General features: G+C 41.1%; 1 protein-coding gene across 3 annotated transcripts in view; it reads left to right on the top strand.

Annotated features, from left to right (window-relative positions):
* The window catches only part of LOC311271731 (protein EFR3 homolog B), a 33,465-nt gene that overhangs the window by 350 nt on the left and 13,851 nt on the right, over window positions 1-19,264 (top strand). Inside the window, exons 1-4 of one of the 3 annotated variants that reach the window (XM_084377524.1) lie at window positions 254-892; window positions 12,609-12,685; window positions 15,628-15,755; window positions 16,320-16,470. In XM_084377524.1, the coding sequence (XP_084233650.1) occupies window positions 808-892; window positions 12,609-12,685; window positions 15,628-15,755; window positions 16,320-16,470 (441 nt within the window). In that variant the 5' untranslated portion in view covers window positions 254-807. Of the gene's footprint in view, window positions 1-253; window positions 893-3,253; window positions 3,514-12,608; window positions 12,686-15,627; window positions 15,756-16,319; window positions 16,471-19,264 lie in introns of those variants that run through there. The other 2 variants (XM_084377526.1, XM_084377525.1) reach the window with 2 other exon arrangements.

The following is a 19,264-nucleotide window of genomic DNA, read 5'->3' as shown; positions in this document are numbered from 1 at the left end:
TGTGTCATGTGTGAATTTGCACAGAGATCACTCACCAGATATTTTCCCTGTGTTGGCATCTGCTGATTGCCACATTCCTTGAACCTCAAGCCCACTGACTGAATGGCTGTCCCACAGTGCCCCTCTCTCTCTGCCTGTCTCAACCCTCCTCTCTCTGTGTCTCCCTGTGTCTCTCGCCCAGAGAGGGACTTGGGGTGGATAGTGAGGACCATTGTGTCAGTGAGATGTTTATTAATGAGAGAGGCAGCACACAGAGAGCAGAGCTGCTATAGAAGGGACTAATCGCTAATCTCTTTGTTAATACGGTCAATCTGTGTATGTACCAGCAGAAATTACTCAGAAGCCTCAAGGTAGGGACATAGGAGTTGGTGCTCGGCTGGGACAGTTAATTTGTGAGTTTGTTTGAGTGTGAAGCTTCACACGGAAGTTTGGAGTTGGCTTTTTCCGTTCAGGCTTGACAGAGAAGTGTATTTTTGCAGGTGTCTTGTGTTTATTGCAGCCAAGTTGAGCAGTTGTTGATGCATGTGAGTACCTTTTTGCATTTAGTTTGTCTGACAAGGAATTGTGAAACTGAAGACGGTTAATTTTTTGTGAGTATTGGGAGGCCTGTTTCACAAAAATATATAACCAAAGAATAAGAGATATTTAGTCTGCTGCCTGTAGTGTGACATCCGTGTTTTTGGCGTTGTTAGGAGGTTTTCTCTGTCTATGAAAGGAGTAGTGTGTGTTTGAGTGTGTGTGTGTGTGTGTGTGTGTGTGTGTGTGTGTGTGTGTGTTTGTGAGCCGGTGTGTGTTTGTTTGCCTGCCATGCCCTTGCCTGCGCCTGATGTCCCGGCCTCTCAGAGGCTGGCACTGGACTGCCGTACCCTTCTGGACCATCGCATTGGCAAGGGTAAGTGACAACACCATCGCCTCTGTTCTCCCACTGGCTCCATTTCAGTTTCTAAGTGGCACAAACAGAGAATTATTCCACTGAAAACTTGTTTTCTTCCCTGTGGTTCCGCGATGCCTGACAAAAATATGTCATTTCGAAAATGGAAATTGCTGTTTATGGGTTTGATTTGCCCGAGCTGCCTCCTGTCCTGTAAAATTGATACAGCTTATTTCACAGTTTGTAGAGGGTACTTGAGCGCGAGAGTAGGCCAACATCAAAAGGACATTGGCTGAAATTGGTACTTGGCACATGTTGAGTAGTGTTTATTAAAGACAACTTTCATTCATTCCTTTTTCATTTTTTTACGTTCTGCCTTAATGTTGCCTGATTCATAAAGTCTTGCATGAGCAAATGCTTCCCATTGGATCAAGCTGAAAGTTGTTCCTCCATCATAAAGAGATGCATTTAGCTCAACAGGGACTATTTATTATCACGCCAACAATCAGATTTTCTGGCATTTGAGAACAAGGAAAACAAAGCTTGATTCTTGTATTGTATTCAAGCAAGACCCCTGTTATTCACCACAGGAAAAAAACAAAAAAGAAATTCACACTAAGCATAGAGATGAATTTTTCTTGGAGGAGTTTAAACGGGAATGCCACCAATTTAACGTGTTAAAGTGTGTTTGCAGGTCTTGGGGAAGACTGCTGCGTATGTAAAAAAAAAAAAAAAAAAACAGCTAGAAAAGTAGTATAAAGCCTTGTGTGGCTCCAGAGGAAGGTGCATGTTATCTGATAAATTGCCTTCATTGATATCACTCGTAGCAAAAGTCAATATCTCTAGTTCTCCTGTATTGATTTGATCATTTTGTTTTTAAACTGTACATAATGAGTCCAACTGTGTTATTACCCACAATGCAACTTGGCTATAGAGTGACATAACTGGAGGCTCCATCACTTCATACTACTTGTTTCACATATGCAGTAACTCCCCCAAGACCTGTAAACACACTTTAATGTGTAACATTGGTGGAGTTACCCTTTAAGTATCACATATATTTCTGCCTCAAGTTGCAGTGAAATACAGCGAGTGATAGTATGATACACTAAAAGGATGAACAGAATCTGTTTTTATGAGTTATGAATTGAGAACAATTCCCCATCATCTTTAATTCATTGTAGCAGCCCTGTTGTAGCCCACTCTCTTCTCCTTGTTCAATCAATGACAGCTGAGCACTTGTGGTAATTGCAAAACCCAGCTTTATAATGGATCTTAGTTGTATTGCTCTCTTTTATATGTTTACAAAAAATCATTTTAATGCTGGTAGTAAGTCTTGAAAATTCATGCATTGTTATCTATAAACTGGCATTTGGAATAATGAAAAAAAACTTGAACCAAAAAAGGTTGAGTAGGGATGCACTTTATTTCAAGCGCTCGTTCGTGCTTTTACGTGGAGGCTGCAGCAGTATTAGGTTAATGCTTTCGCTGCAAACTCGTGCATTAGAGCCAATTATGTGAGCATCATATCTGGTTTTACATTTGTCACTGTTATGGCTGTGTGGTGAGGCAGATAAAAGCATGAGTCTATTTGAAAGGTTTGCTCATGTGGTGCATTCATGTGCAGGTGACACTCTGTCATCAGAAAGGGGCGAGCCAGCTGCTGAAAAGTATTATTCATGCACTACGATTTTAGAAAATGAAACCTGGACGAGAATAAGCAAACCGTGACATCTTGAACGTTTCACAGTTTTGCATTGCATTGCCAGTAAACACGGTTATATAATCACACATTTGCTAACCTTGGATTGTAATAAAAAAAAAAGTGACTGATTTGAAAAGAAATATGGCTGGTGTATTTGAAGTATCCACTAGGCGGCCATTGTGGAGGTTAAAGTAAAAAGTTTATTTTCAACCCTGACAAAATGAAGAAAGGGGACAATACATTTTGGTATTAGGCTACGAAACGGAAGGAAATGTAGTACAAAGTCTTATTAGCTTTGAAGGAAAAACTGAGAATAAGGAAGTGAAGAGGCATGGGAAGATTAATGAGAGAGAGGAGGGAAAGAGCGATGCTGGCAGGGGGTGGAGAGAAGGAGAAAGGAGATTGCGTGGGTGGGAGGTCTTCTCCCTTTCTATCCCCGTGGTGTACATTTCTCTGTCATTCTCTCTCACCCCCCTCCCCTTTCTCTGTTTCTTTCTGTGCAACTGAGAGAAATGATTATAAGTGTTTGTATGTGCGCCTGCACGCAAAATCTGCACTGCCCCCTTTAGAAGGAGCGCTGTTGCAGAAGACAAACAGGAAAATCCAAGGTCATCACGGCACGCTTCTCTCTGACGTTGCCTCTCAGCCCCCTTTTGTGCGCGCGCGCGTGTGTGTAACCCTGTGTGTGTGTGTGTGTGTATCTGCGCGGCAGAGAGAGTGTGTGTAAATCATTGCATCGAGCCAGGCTCTGCACCAATCACGGTGCGCATTTTAGCTCCAAGCACACGTGCAGGCATTTATCCTAGAGTGTGTGTGTGTTTTGTGTGCGTTTTCAGTGCCTCTTGGCACGGCAGTGTGTCTGTATGAGCGTCTGAAGCTGCATTAAGGAAACATAAGCGTCTGTCGTGAGAGGCTCCAACATCACGATCGATGTACGGTAAGGATAATAGTCTCTCCTGCATTTGTGTGTGTGTGTGTTCTCATCTGTGTAAGCATGCGAGTTATGTGAAGCATCCAGCGTTCAGCCTGTTTTCCTACATTCTAAAAACACGTTTCTTCGGAGCTCGTCATGGACTGCAGCTGTCACTAGACTGAAATGTCTCCTACAAGCATGTTACGAGAACTTGGACTCTTATGAGGATACAGTTTTATTAAATTACAGTCTTAGCTTACAAGAAGACCCTGCTTTGAAGATGTTTATTTTCGGTAATAGATACTTATTTTGTCTTATTTTTGTCTTTTAACTTCTGTTGTATTTGGCGTGTTAACGTTGCGCTCCATGCACTTGAAACATATTCTAACTGTTGCTGTTATCAGTGTTATCGACTTCCATGTGTTTTATGAAGCTTACTGTACAAATGCTAAATTTTCTCATCGTGGTTTTCCTGATTTGCTAATATTTTAGGAAACACATGAAAAATTAATGTGTCCCTGAAACCGGGAAACGTACTTTATGTGCTGCTTAAAGTTAGATGGGTCACATTTCTGTAAAATGTTCACATCATGAGAAAATGCCCTTGGTATTATGGTTTGCTGTCGCTAAGGTATTACTGGGACAAGTTGATATATGGTTCATTGATTAGCACTAATTAAAAATGTAGTCAGCTTTGCTTTGCCGACTATCGATGGACACAGACTTTAGTTTGTAGGTTAATGAATCATCAACGTAGACAATGCACACTGGCCGATCGAGCTCGGTAAGGCTTCACTGTGCAGTGCTGCTGGTGAGCCACTGTATGGAAATGATGCTCTGGGCTTGAGTCCCTCATAGCCCAGTTTTGGTGCCTGTTAGACTGTGATTCATAGCGTGTCAGATTGGCCTTGTGTCACAAGGATTTGAAGGCAGCTGGGTCTGTTCATCAGTATGTTGGTCGCATTACACCAGCCGCGTTCGCTGCCACACGCCCACACTGGATCAAATATGTGCTTTGAATCAGGCGCACATGGATTGATGGCTGAAAAAAATGTATACAGTGTACATCTGCCTCTGCAAAGTGTGCATGCAGTGTGTGTGTGCATGTCAATAGCTTGAAGATACATTCTCAATAGCTAGAGCTGATCGTGACAGAAAGAAGAGGGGGGTAGATTCATGTTGTGGTGATGTATGCAGTTTGAATAGCTCATGCCTTAGTGACAAAAATTTCGTAGTCTTTGTCACGCTTTCCCTAATGCTATCGGCATCTTCTCCACGAGACTCACCACCTCTCCTCACCTCATTGAGTGACAGTTTATGTGCATATTGGCTGTTGAATCTGCCTTGCTCATTATTCAGTATTTGCTCAGACTCCCCTCGCCTATCCTCTTGTTCTCTCTGCATGTTTGTAGATTCGGCCGTGTGCTTGCATTTCACTGTTTAAGGATGTTTTGACCGTCTTTGTTTGCTGATGTAAAAATAGCAGGACTTGGTCTGTCTCCCCCCCTCTCGCTCCGTTATGTAAGAACACCCCTGAAGGGCAACATGCTTTGTAACCATCATGAGAAGTGTCATGAATTTTGCACAGGTGTGTATATATATATACAGCATGGCTGTGCCTACAAAGTGTGCCCTGTTTGCTTGTTTGTGTTTGTGAGTGCGGCCAGTAAAACCAGTGCTTTGAATGACGCCAGGTGAAGGTTGAGGTCTGAATGTGTAGTGACGACTTTTGTCTGTCTCTCAGCCACACTAATATACACACACACAAACACACAGATCCAAAGTGTGTTTGATAGTCTCCTTGCAGGGCATCAGGACTATATTTACTCTCCTTGTCAGCCATGTGATTTTAGTAACAACAGAGCAGCTTTGGAACAGCAGGTGCAGATATGACACTGCAGCATACGCTGGGCTACTTGTCACACACTACCTGTGTGTGTGTGTGTGTGCGTGTGCGTGTGTGTGCTTTTAATTAGTTTGACCATTCCTTTAGATAAATTCCTTTCATTTCAGACATTAATGAAGAACCTTTTTGGTTTGGTTTGATGTGCAAATAAACTCCAATGTGTTTATTTTGACAGATGATATGATTTTGATATGAGTCACCATTTTAGTAGGAGATGATAATTTTTGCATTTCATTTTCACTGAAAAACAACGATGCTGTAATTCTTGCTGAGATCTGTACCAAACAGGCATGTTTCCCTCAGTCTGGAGAATATGATTTATATGCAAGGGGATCTCTGTACCAACATGATGCTTCTTTTTATAATGGCATGTTGTGACAGATTTTAGCTTTTTATGCAACTCTGATATTGCACTTGGCCATATTGCGATTTCAGTAATATTTTGATTATTTGTTCAGCCCTAGTTTGCGGTGTGTTAATGTCCAGTGGTGAGTGGGGATACAATACAGTTATAGTCTAAGGAAAAATCACAGATTCATGCTTTTAATGTATTAATTATTGTATTTAGTCCTTGCTTGCAACATCTCTTTTTTGGCATTTTTTTTTTTTAGTTGTCTTTCGAAACAGAAACAATACAGTACAAAAATGATCAAATAAAAACAAAGTTGATTCAAGTGTTGGACCTTCAGCAGCAACTTTTTTGCTAAGTGTTGAGGAAATCGGATATTGGTCCTCTTGAACAACCAACTGTATATTCTTCCAAAGTGCTCCCATACCAACTACTTCAGGTGCTTTTCGTTGGTGGAGACGAAGCTTTGGTGTTCAGCCTTAGCCATTGTTTAGCTATTGTAGTCCCCCTCAAACACAAACAAGGTCAGCGACAGTGTGTGTCACTATGCTTACCTGAACTTCTTGCTGCACTGCATTTGAGCTGGTGCACCAGGTTTATTAGTTCCGCTTTCAGTCTGCTCGTTGCACCAGCAGTTGTTTTTATTTGTTTACTTGTTGTATCCTTCATGGTTACAAAACTGTGACGTTTTAAACCACGCTTAATGCTAAAATCGGTTAATCACTGCATCTCCAGTGCTGATATCTGCAATCCTAAGAGCCATGCTCCTATTAACACTTGACTGTGTTTGTGTAAGTGTGAGGATGATTATTTAACTATTGTCATTTACAAACATGCCTTTAGAGCTGTGTATTTATTTAGTTTGCCCCTATTTTTCTGACTTGATCGTGCACTTTTATTCTCCCCTCTCGCTATCTCTCTCTCTCTCAATCTGAAGTGAAAGCGTTAAGCTGACATCCTGGGGGAAATGGAGAGTGTAATCTGTTAATGTACCAGTCCATTGTTACAAGGACAAAAATAGCATTGTGATTGGCTGGCTCCTTCCTGTGGTAATTTAAGGGGTGGAGACCCCTCACATGTGTCCCCATATGCACAGATAATTTCAGTGGGCATGGATGTGCCACTAATCAGTGAAACAAGTAACAGAATAGTCAAAAGTTCCCCAACTCTGGTGCAACCAGGCTGCAGAGATGTCCGCCTTCTCTTTATTGTATTGTTCTGTCTACCAACAACCAGTAATTCATTGTTCCTGTGTGCGAGCTTGTTTGTGTGTGGGCTTATGTGTGAGTGTGTATGGAGCAGCAGAGGATCTCGGTGTCCAGCCCCTAAAAGTGTTGTCAGCTTGCCATGCAGAGTGGGTGGATGTCGTGAGACCCCCTATGTGTGCTTTTCACCACTGTCATCCAAATTCATGTCCACCCACTTTGTTGCTCGCGCTTAGTTTTTTTTCTAAACTAACCCATCATTACCAACACGAGAAACACAAAATAACTCTTTATTTTATTTTATTTTATTTTTTTTGTTTTACTTACAAACTTAGCACCACTCTGAAACTAAGCAGTATTGTTAATGAATAGGTTAATGTTTTAAATTATGCTGGTGAATACCTGTCAATTGGAAATTAATCTGCAACAGTTATGAGTCATTTATCAGACAAAAATGTGAAAAGCACTTAAATCTAACGCTCTGCTGCTTTTGTCTCTTCATGTCATATAAACTAAATAGCTTTGAGTTTTATACTTTTCTTTTGACAGAAATTTGAATTGGAGACGTCTAAAAATAATCATCAGTTGCATTAGTGTTGCATTCACACCGATCAGTTGCAGTAGGAGCAGTATACCGGTGTTAAGGTATACCATGGAATGAAAATGGACTGTTAATACTGTACTATTGGTATTAAATATATACATATTTTATGTTTATATGAAGTTGTGTTTATATTTTGTGAATTTTTCATACAATGTTTGTTCAAATAAAAAAAAACCTTCTGTGTAACACTATAATGTTAAAGAATACCATTTTCTAAGATGGTTATCATACCATTAAAAGCTCACACAGTTGCAAGCCTAGCAGCAACAATAAAAGGGCTGACAGCTGAAGTGAACACCATTCATCATCTCTCTACAGTGCAATGTGCTGGAAAGCCTTCATTCTTTGCATCAACCTCACCTCAAATTTCCCCAGATACCAATCCTATCAAGCATCCATGGGATGTGACGAGACAAGTCGGATCCATGCAGGCCCCACCGTGGATCAGACTTGGCTATGACCCGTTGAGGCATGGACACAGGTCCTCTGGGTGTGTCCTGTGGTGTCTCACCAGGTTGTTGGATGCTTTAAGTCCTGTGGTTTGCGAGGTAGGTCCTCAATGGATCGGACTTGTTCCAACACATGCCATGGATGCCTGATCAGATTGGGATCTTAGGTGTTTGGAGGCAGTGTCGATGCCATATGCCATCATGAGCAGTTGTTTGCACTGGGGCAGAGTGCATTATCCTACTGGGGGGGCACGTTACTTGGTCCGCTACAGTGTGCGGCTGGGTGGTGCATGCAAAGTGGCATCAACATGAATGCCAGGACCCAGGGTCTACCAGCAGAACATTGCATTGTAACGAGATGATCAATGTCATTCACATCACCTGTCAGTGGTTTTAACGTTGTTAAAGTGACCAGGATATGTTGAATATTGAGCTTCATTAACACATGAACTGCTTTTTATCAAGCTCTTGAAAATGTATTATTCTTTGACCTTAAGATTAATTGACTTTTGTTTCAAGAAACTGTGTAGATACACAGCCAGAGTTTATATTAACACTGTGTGTGATTGCCCTCCCGGCCCGCCTAAAAAGAACCAAAGGCAACAACTTTAAGGTCATGCTACAAAATTAAAAAGTAAAGAACATAACCTATGAATAGACCTTGATTATAGCAGTCATAATGGAAAATGGAGATGCCTGCAGTGCACCACAGGAGTATGGAATAATATGTAAATTGCTACACCCACTGAGCTGTTAAGAATTATTATGGATTGTTGGCACAATAGCACTACTGAAGTTTTCCCTCTAAAAAAAACAAAACTAAAATATTTCCTGTTACCTCTCTCTCTTAACTCCTCCCAAAAAATCTCTTCCCTCTCCTGCTGACAGAGAGGACAGGACAGATTTGTACTGGACAGAGAAGATGCAATAAGTAGCACTAATCTGTGACTCATTCAGTGCATCACAGTCCACCTCCCCCATCACACTTCCATCCATGTCTCGTTTTCTCTTTCGCTGCCCGTGTCTTTGTCACTCATTGTCCTCCACCCTATCCTCTCTACACTTGGGACCTGCTGCATTAATTCATCGGCGACTCCTACACTCAGGCCCCGGGCCAATACAGCAACGATGAGAGGAGATGGTGGAGGGAGGCTGGGTGGGTGCAGGAGGAAGGGACAGAGGGAGGGAGGAAGGGGTGCAAAGGCCTCATTAGTGTTTGAAGTGATGGAGGAGAGAGGAACAGCACTATGAATAGACATACAGCTCTCAGAGATAAGCCTGAGCTCCAGCAGGACTCCTGCTGTGGACTTTAGCTGAACTTTTAGAGCACAGACAGTAAGGCTTGAAACAAACACTTTTATGTGGTTAAGACACTAAAGATGCCTTTTACTCTATTAAAGGGCTTTTCAAGGACGTCCCGCTTATGCTCACTGCTCTCCTCCCAGGTGCAGGTCACTGATAACACACCAGAAGGCTAGTGAATGTAAGAGCATAGCCCTGAAGAAGGAGTGTTGTTGGGGCAGCTGTGGTTTAGGTTGATGGGTTTATCCTCAGCTCCTCCTGGCATGTGTAAGTGTCCTTTGACAAGACACTGGCTTCTGAAGGTCAGGCCAGTTTGGTAGCTTGGTGCCATCGATGTGTGAAGGGATGATCCAAAATATCAAACTTGAGTATACAATTCCTCATTTAAACCTGCTTTGCAGCACTTTTACCCATAAATAAGCATATTTTTAAACCTGGATCTTGTATTTTATATGTTTTGGTGTGTAAATGATTCATGCTTGTTGTGGAATTTCGGCTCGCTTGACCATTCAGGAGAGATGAAGAAGACTCAGAGGCACCGATGACTTAAGTTGAAGTAGTTTATACAAACTTGATCAAGCAAACATCTGTACAGGATACGTATGACCTCCTATCGTATGAGGACAGAATGACCTTGGAGAATAATATTTTTCTCCCACAATACTTACCAAAAGAATGGTATCAGTCCAGTTGGTCGCTTCAGCTGGTGACACAGCTGCAATGGCTGCAACGGCTGCAGCGTAATCCTTTGGGGCAACTCCAACTGTCAAAGTTATGTCCACTGAAAGTGCTTGTTTTTGCCACTGACAAGCTGAGGTTGTTATTGTAAGTGTCCGACAACATTACATAAAAGATTCCTGCAGAGATGGACCTTTTTGTAACCAGAAATACCAGTCTCCAAAAGGAGAATTCTCCCTCTGAAAACTTGGAGGGTGAGCTTATAGTGCGTTACAGCTGTTGCCTCGTCTCAATTGTTATAATCAGTTAAAAATAAATTCTTGCTGGTCGATCCTCCAGGTAAACTCCAAACTCCTCTCTCCAACTCTGACTCACGTTTCAACTGTTGTCTTCCTGCAACAACTCACGAGATGTCAGCAAAATGTCACTATTTTGTGACATTTTATAGAATTAGTGGTTTATCAATTAATTCGAGAGAATTGTTGACAGATGATTCCACCATGAAAATAGTTAGTTTGCAGCAAAACATTTGTGTGTGGGATCTTTGTACTCTATACTGTACACATTTGTACTGTATGTTTATTCCCCATCCTTACTTTTCTGATTATATATCACTGAAAAATGAGTTGTATTGCACAGGAAACTTGCTGTGGTGTTACAGCCAGGCTCATCTCATCCATTTGCATTTGTGAGTCAGGCACATGGCAGCTGATTGCCTCCCTTGTCTGTGTGAAATATGCCCATTTGGTCCATTTTTTATAGAGAAAATGAATTTTAGGATGTGAAGCACTAGTTGACAGCTGGTTTGGACAATCTAGTCCCTGTAGGAGGCTGGATGTCTCTTACTGATCAGTATGAGGCACAATACATATCACTGGCTTTGCTTGGCTCTGGTTAGTTCAGAGTTCTTACACATTTCTGGTGGTGCTTAAAAAGAAGAAATGTGATGTCTTGGTGTCACGAGTTGAGAGATAATTTGCTGTATGTTAGATGCAGTACACTGTGAGATGTCGGGATGTCAAATAGCTGGTAATCTTGTTAATGTCTGGTCAGTGTGCTTACAGAATGTATTTTGTGCCATGTCAGCAAGAAGGATTTCAATCTGTGTAAAAGCAAACTAAAATGATGAATAATGAAACGTTTTTCCTTTGGGAGAATAGAGGGAAGGAAATTGACGTTGGGTGGGAGGAAGGAAGAAAAGCTGTTTCTTTGCAGATTGTTATGCTTTTGTCTGACACGTCTGTTCAAGTGTCAGGCTATCAAATCCTTCATTTACCTTCACTGCATTGCTGAAACCATAATGACCTACTTTTTTTGTGACTCCTAAACTCATATATCCTTGTTTGATGTAAGCAAGAAGGTAATAATCTTTAGGATAATAGTTGTTATTCGCAACTGTATGAAGGGTTAGATTATTTATTTGGGGTTTTTGGAAGTTATCCCCCCCCTCCCGTTTTTCATTCTCCCAGGGTCTCCTTATGACTCACCACTGCTGAATTCCCTCAGCCAGTCAGAATCCAGCTCTCTCTATGCTGCCTAGCCTGCTTTCTCCTCAATGCAAAGTCAGAAAAATCACTGTTCAGTGTGTTGCACCCCTCTCTTCAAGGCTATCCTGATTGCATTGAGAGAGAGAGAGAGTGTGTGTGTGCGTGTGTGTTATCTGAGCAGCATTGTTGTGACTGTAATTATCTTGTGACCACATTCTTTCCATATCTGGCTCTTCTCAGCTGTCTTTGCACAGAATTACCTTCACTTAGCCAAGCTTCTGTTTACATGAATCTCCATAAAAATGAACACATCTTCATGTTTTTATTCTTGGACTTGGTATTTTGAATGATGGCATCACGCCGGTACTGACATAAGTGATTTTAATTCAACATTTGGCAACTTCTGTACCCTGGCAGGGTATTTGACTATGCTGTTTTGTGGATATTTGCTCTGTTTTTCAAACTGGTCTGATGAAAAGCGATTGATGGTGCAGTTTGTCTTCTTTTTCATATTCAGCAGTTCACTAGGAAACACCCTGCTTTTCTACACTTCACTTAATCATTTTTACCTGTCACAGCAGGCTAGATGACGGCGCCTACAGTTATTAAATTAACCATGTGTACGTTTATATTCAAGTGTGCCACTTCAAGATGACATTAACTATAGTACTGACAAGACTGTTGTCAGTACTTGCTCGTTAGCTTACCCATTATTATTTTAATAGCTGCAGCTGTGTTTTCCTCGCTGACAAGTCAATTGACGGTTGCTACAGCATTTATTCCCTGTCTTACTTTTCAGCCCTTATATTTCCACCGCTACCTCTGTGGTGATGCAGTTATTGTCAAGTTATTATTAGGTGCTGCCTTTAAATCACTGTAATTACCCTACCTACAGTGCTGACACTTACCTTTGGAACAAGTGGCCAATTTAAGACATACTATGTTACTTAGGCACTGTGTTCTTCCATGTACACAGAACAGACGGATTTTACTGCGACAGAAAAGGGACGATAGAAGAAGACGTGTTTACTTGTTATATTTCTTTCTCTATTTTTATTGTATTTCTGTCAGTCATACTGCATGAGTTAACTTGACCCTCTCTCTTGTTTTTCTTCCTCTATATCTCTTGCCTTCTTTAGGGGTTTGCGGTTGTTGCGGGGCCCTCAGGCCTCGGTACAAGAGGCTGGTAGACAACATCTTCCCAGAAGACCCAGAGGTGAGAAGCTCAAGCGATACTTTCTGTTTCTTTGGTAATGCCTTGCCTAACCCGAACAGGTATTCCTCTATCTTCTGTATGATTGTGTGTATCTTTCTAATGCATTTTGTGCATTTGTGTTTAGGTAGTTGTTATCTAATCATATAGGTTAAGTTGAATTTATGCAAGAACAGTGCACAACAGATCACATATTTCAAAAAGGCGAGGAGAAATTGTGAGAAATATTGTGCTGTATTAGATTTAGCTGGAAGCTTTCCATCTGCAGTCCCTAAGCAGGTTCATATAAACACCATGTTATTATATTGTCTTAGGTTTAGGAAGACCAAGGTAGACGTGATCAGAAAACCACCTCCATACCTCACTATTTTATTCAAAGCTGTTGGCATCAAACCACAGGCCCCGTCTTTGCTTCAGTTTTCTCAGATTATCTGAGATCTGGTGCAGCTGACTCTTAAAGAGAATTAATTTCGGTGAAGATGGAGCTGATTTGTTGCAGAGGAAACTCTTCATAAGTTCCTCTGTGCTACTGCAGTAACCCACTTTACCTCTAAGATCTGTGGCCAAAACTGCAATACACGGGGTATAAAAGTACACACAGACCTCATTTCTGTGTGCTTGCAGGTGCACTTGCTCATTGTGCTCTCAAAAATGACTTCTAAGTTTGACTTCAAGCTGCTGTAACTGTAACTAACTGCATCCTGGCAGCTTGGGAATAATGAAGGTGTCTGATAGCATTTACTCAGAAGTGTGTCACACTGTGGGAGCATGTGGGGGTGTGTGTGGATATATACATTTACAGTATTTCAGTGTTTCCCCCAGACAGTTAGTGGTATGGTGCTTAAATATAAGTTGTCTTCCTTGCTTCTGTCTCCTGAAAACAAATGTCCCTACAGTGGTTTGTACATTACTAGTTTAAACTGGATCAGTTTATTAGTGTATTAGGTCCTGGCCGTTCCTTGATTTACTCTGTTAAAATTCTGCAAAAGTCTGTACTGTGAGTCTACAGAACTACAACATGATTGACTCTAATGAGCAAAAGCCAAAAATCAGCTTTTCAACTGGAGGGGTGTTGTTTTATAGCCAGCTGCAATATTCTGACTGTGCGATCGATAATGGACTCTAGCCACAGGATGTTTTAGAGAAGTAGACAGACGCAGAGCTGTCGCCTTGTGCTGATCTCCAAAATAACCCTCTGATGAGAGGAATAGGCCCCACTTCTAAAGCAGACATTTTGACTTGTCCTTGTCGGACAACCACAGGATTAATTAGGCCCCCATCACATTTAGGTATATGCCAGGAAGCCATGCTAATGTGGCTGCATACACAAAAGATAGGCCAAGAGCTGAAAAATCTTGAATTGAATAAGTCAGCTGTTTTGATGTTGTAAATTACACCTGTGTGTGTGTGTGTGTGTGTGTGTGTGTGTGTGTGTGTGTGTGTGTGTGTCCTGCAATGACATACACAAAAAATATCTGCTGTGAAACTGCGATGCCACGGAGCTAGAGATTGAACTTCAAAATGACTTCAGCAAAGTGCTTTGCCAGCAATGTTGCCTGCACTCTCTCGCATGTATGGTAATAGGCCTTTTTCACGGAAGAGGTTAGGCTTGTTGGAGACGAGCTGCGCCTCGAGCAGGCGGTGGCAGCAGGGGGCAGTGACAAAGAGCTGGAGTCAAGACAAACAGTTTCCTGCAGCCTTCAGTCTGTACAAGAAGTCACAGAAACACTCACATCCTGTTAAATCCAATCCTGACTGAACAAAATGCCAACAGTCCAATCTATTCAGCTTTAACCCTTTTTCTAATAATTGTTGTTTTAATATAGTATGCTCTTCTGTGTGACAGGGCAGACTAATACATGCTATAAAGGCAACCTGTGATAATCACATGAAGTTGCTGCTATGGTTTAGCCTCCATAATGCTTGATTAATTTACACAAGAATTTAGACTCAATCATGTCAGAAAAGCCATCATATCATTTTGCCACCGTTTATAAATAGACTTCCAAGACCTGCTCTCAAACTAGTAACTACAGAACCTCAAACAAAACTTTTAAAGGATACAAACAAAGAGAGGAGAAAAACAGGACAGAAAAGTTTTCATTATTGATCTGTCATTCACACTGCCAGGGCTGAACATCTGTACAGATGTTATTGTAAGAATCCTCACAGCCCACTTAAAAAATGATTTGTGGTGAGAAGAAACTTAATAGAGGATATGCCGTTTCTTCAGCTTCTCTGATAAGTCACCTTCGACCACACAATATTTATTCTATTAACAGAATTTATAGAGCAATATCTAATAAAACTAATAAAATCTGTTGGTCCAATGGAAGTTTTTCCTCCAACATTCTATAAATAGTCTCTTGTTGGGTTTCTTTGTAAATGATGAATGATTTTCTGCCCATGTATGACAACTTTGCTTGCGTAACTATGTACAGGGTACTCAAGAGTGTATACCTCCAACAAATCCTAGCAGTCCTCATGTGTCCATCACGTTAGAGTCCTATCTTATCAAATCTTAGCATTTCACTGGAAGAAAACTGTCTTTACCCAAATTTCTTTGGGACGGCACGTTGTTGCTTGTGTTTGAATCTAAATAGGATCTCCCTGGACTATAGATGTTTTTAGCTCCCTCCTCCTCCTGACCGGACTGAAGAGCAGTGAAGTAGGTCAAGGGGGAAAGTAGGAGGTGAAACTTAGTGATCTAGTTTATACCCTTACAATTTGGGTTTTCAGGAAAAGTACATGCTTCAGTACACACTCTATTAGATTACCTCAGATAGCCCTTTTGTTTTAACCAGCTGCTTTCAGACACACCAGCCTAATCTACATCTCCTCGGACCTGAGAGTGACTAAATCATGTGAATGAGCCCATAAAACTTTATGATTTCCTCCATCTTGTTTTTCACTCTCTTTCCATCTCCCTTTGTCACCCCCCTTAGGATGGGCTGGTGAAGGCCAACATGGAGAAGCTGACATTCTACGCCCTGTCAGCTCCGGAGAAGCTCGACCGTATCGGAGCCTACCTGTCTGAGAGATTGTCGAGGGATGTGGCCCGACACAGATACGGGTGAGCATCACCAGTCAATTGTCATTCAATATAACCTTTCAAAAAACATTTGAGCTGTTTCCACTCTGACAAATACTGAACAATTTCTTTTGTGCAGCACGTTGAGTTAACTGATTGGAATTCAGCACCTATAAAGCTAATATGTTAAATTCTTCCTGGCAAGAATTTGTAAACACGGAGGCAAATTTGTCATTTCTTTCTTAAACAAAATCAATATGACATGTGTGGGATGATCAATGGTGATCTTTCTGTACACTCAGTGCTTACTTGATGTGCCACAGAAGTTGTTTTCTTATATGACTCATGACTAGGACTGTGAAGCATTTCTCCAGTGCACACAGCCTGTGCAGACTACATTTACACTTGGCAGAGTCCAGCTAAAATCTGCACAGTGTGCGAGTCTCCAGAGTTTGTCTGGGAGAGCTTATTGCATTTTGATTTTTGTTGCTGTGTAAGTAGGTAGACATTGTGATTGTATGCATTTATTTTATTATTATCCTTATATAATATCCCAACACATGGTGTCAACCAGAATTTTCTTTGTCTCTTTCCCCTCCTCTTCAGGTATGTGTGCATAGCCATGGAAGCCCTGGACCAGCTGCTGATGGCCTGCCACTGTCAGAGCATCAACCTGTTTGTGGAGAGTTTCCTCAAGATGGTGCGCAAGCTGCTCGAGTCCGACAAACCCAACCTGCAGATCCTAGGAACCAACTCTGTGAGTTTCCAGTGTCCATCAGATGTTTTATAGTTTTGCAGCTATGAAAGAACGAATCAAAGAAAATCTTGCAAGTTAAACAACGCGTGGCTTGTTCCTTCTTTCTGAAACTTTGGAGAACACTGCTACCGCTTTTCAATCACCATTGAACCAGTTCCAGCACAGTTGTTGCATGTAATTTGGAACCATTTGGAGCATTCAAACAAAAATAAATGGGTGTTGAACCTGAAAAGTTGCTTCCCTTGCGCAACAGCTGCTGTTGATCCTTGATTGCAGCGGTTCTGCTCAAAAACTGGTGGAAATGTGGGCTGGCTTGCTCGATAGCACCACGGTTCAATTAATCTTGAATGGAACTGGTTCAGGTACCAGAGCTAACTTGATGGAAAAGGGCCTGAGTGGTTACCATTAGAATAAGCAAATCAATTGAGGTTTAACTTTATATGTCTTGAAATATATTTATTTGATTCAGGGAGACAGTAATGCATAATCCACTCTTAGTGAACTTGATTTTATTTATGTTTTTATTTATCCACTTTATTTTTCTGGGACAGTGCAAAGTGTAAATATGTTAGAATTAGCCAAGCCTCTAGTTTCCATCTGTATTCCCCGGCCAGAAACATGTTCAAAACAACACTCATGATGTAACATATGTCACTTTCAGTAAAAGCAGAGAGACATGGGCAACAATAAAAGCAGAGAAAGTTACAGTGCAATGAAGCAAAGACAAACACTACACAACAAGCAAATACAAGCAAGCACAGACATGACACGTAAGTTACTGAACAGCTTGCAAAAACAGACATAAGCTAGGATAGATGAGAGCAAAAACAACCGTAAGCAGAGACTGATGTGGGAAATAGGACAACAGTAATAACAGTTACAACATAAATGATGATGTTTGTGTGATTTCATTTAAGGATGTACGGTTTCTTTTTACATCTGAGGCAAAACACAGACAAAATTTGTGCTGTAAATATAATTTAATCGTCAAAAAAACCTTTGCCTAACCATTCACTTTGGACATCAAAAGCTAAGACGGCCTCTTTTACTGGTATAAATTTAGATAGATACCCACATCCTCAAACTGTCGCTCACTAATGTGTGTCTAATGTGCCTCAGTTTCTAAGCTTTTCTGTCTCATCCGATTCGACCCATTTCAGTGGATTTAGAGGTATTATCTAATCAGAAGTTGAGGGGGTGCATTTACTTTCATGATGTGATGGCACAAAGTCAAAGACGTTAACCTCAGAGTAACTCAGAGTAATACTGAGTTAGTATTGGAGGAAGATCAGAGCTCAGCAAGAGAGTGGTGGACAGAGGTAGTGTGAGTGACGAGCATCCTCTGATGCTGAGAGTAGCTCTCAGCGCTGTCGCCTGGGTCAGCAGAGGACACAAAGGAAATCAGATCAGCCGCACACCATACTGGCAAAGCTCTGCGGTCAGATACACTGATTGATGAGACACGCCAGCCTCTCGCTCATAATCTTTGTGCTATCAATCTCCAATATAACACTCATGAGTGTGTTTTTAGGACAGATGCAAGGCCATACTGCGTAATTAATTATGTATTACAGAGTATTTACCACGACCAATAATAGGGGAATTTTGCAGCATCTGCTCGTTTAAAGCTTTGCATTCAGGGTGTCTGTTGTTGAACTGTGGAGATATTGATTGGGTTGTAATTTATCGGTCCATGAATACACTCAGGGTAGACAAAACCCTGTGCTTCCTCACACAGTAGTGCTGCAACTAATGATTATTTTTATTGTTGATTAATTTGTTGATTATGCTCTCAATTAATGTTTGGTTTGTACAATATCAGAAAATGGTGAAAAATGTTCATCAGTGTGGACCAACGACCAAAATAACGTCCTCAAATGTCTTGTTTTTCATCCACAACCCAAAGATATTCAGTCATAGAGGAGTAAAGAAACCAGAAGATATTCACATTTGAGAAGCTGGAATTAATTTGTTTTCCTTACAAAATTACTAAAACTGATTAATCAATCAACAGTAATAGTTAAGAGAGAAATTAATTGTTGTAAATAGTCAGAAATTAATTGATTAATCGTCGCAGCTCTATCACAAATACAACTGTTCATATATTGTGAGTTCCCGTGGAACTACCACATGGTATCTTTCCTTCTTCGTGTGAGCGATATGAAGCAGACCGGTGCTACACAGAGGTGAAAGGAGCGGATTACAGAGTTTATCACCACAGGATTCTCAAGCCCGGCCAGTTTTTCTCACACTCTGTGTCACTGACCTAAAACCTTTTACTGCAGAGCCCTTTCCAACACAATCCAACACATCAGTCCCTGAGTTAGTGTTTCTGACAGCTGGCCTTATTTATTTGGATTTGCTCGGTGATAGAAAGGACTTAGGGGTCTTAGCCTTTGGTCGCAACAAAACAAATATAATTTCAGGTCTCTATCGCCAGTGGCTTTAGACCCTGTTATTAAAGCTTTCAATTAAATAGAAAGTTTCTTTCAGCAGACAGAGCTGATACATTGAATCCCTGAAAGCTGCCCAGTATTACTTAAAAAAATACTGGGCAGCTTCAAGGTATCAACTGCTGCAGCAATTTACTGCAGCAGCTAAGCAGCTTCACAAGCAGTAAGGGTTCACTTCATTTAATTGGGCACTTCGTTTAATTTCAAAACCACTCCAAACACTCATTTTGTACACAGGAAATATATTCTCAAGGGTCTTCTTTTAGATGTTCACTTTCAACCTTAACTCTCCGCTTCTTAGCCTTCCATTTTTAGGTTACTGAAATCCAGCCTGTTTTTTG

Source organism: Pagrus pagrus (assembly GCF_965226575.1).
Source record: "Pagrus pagrus genome assembly, chromosome: 16".
In the NCBI taxonomy this organism is placed as follows: Eukaryota; Metazoa; Chordata; class Actinopteri; order Spariformes; family Sparidae; genus Pagrus; species Pagrus pagrus.
The sequence above is the reverse complement of the archived record's forward strand: the minus strand, read 5'-3'. Positions and strand labels throughout refer to the sequence as shown.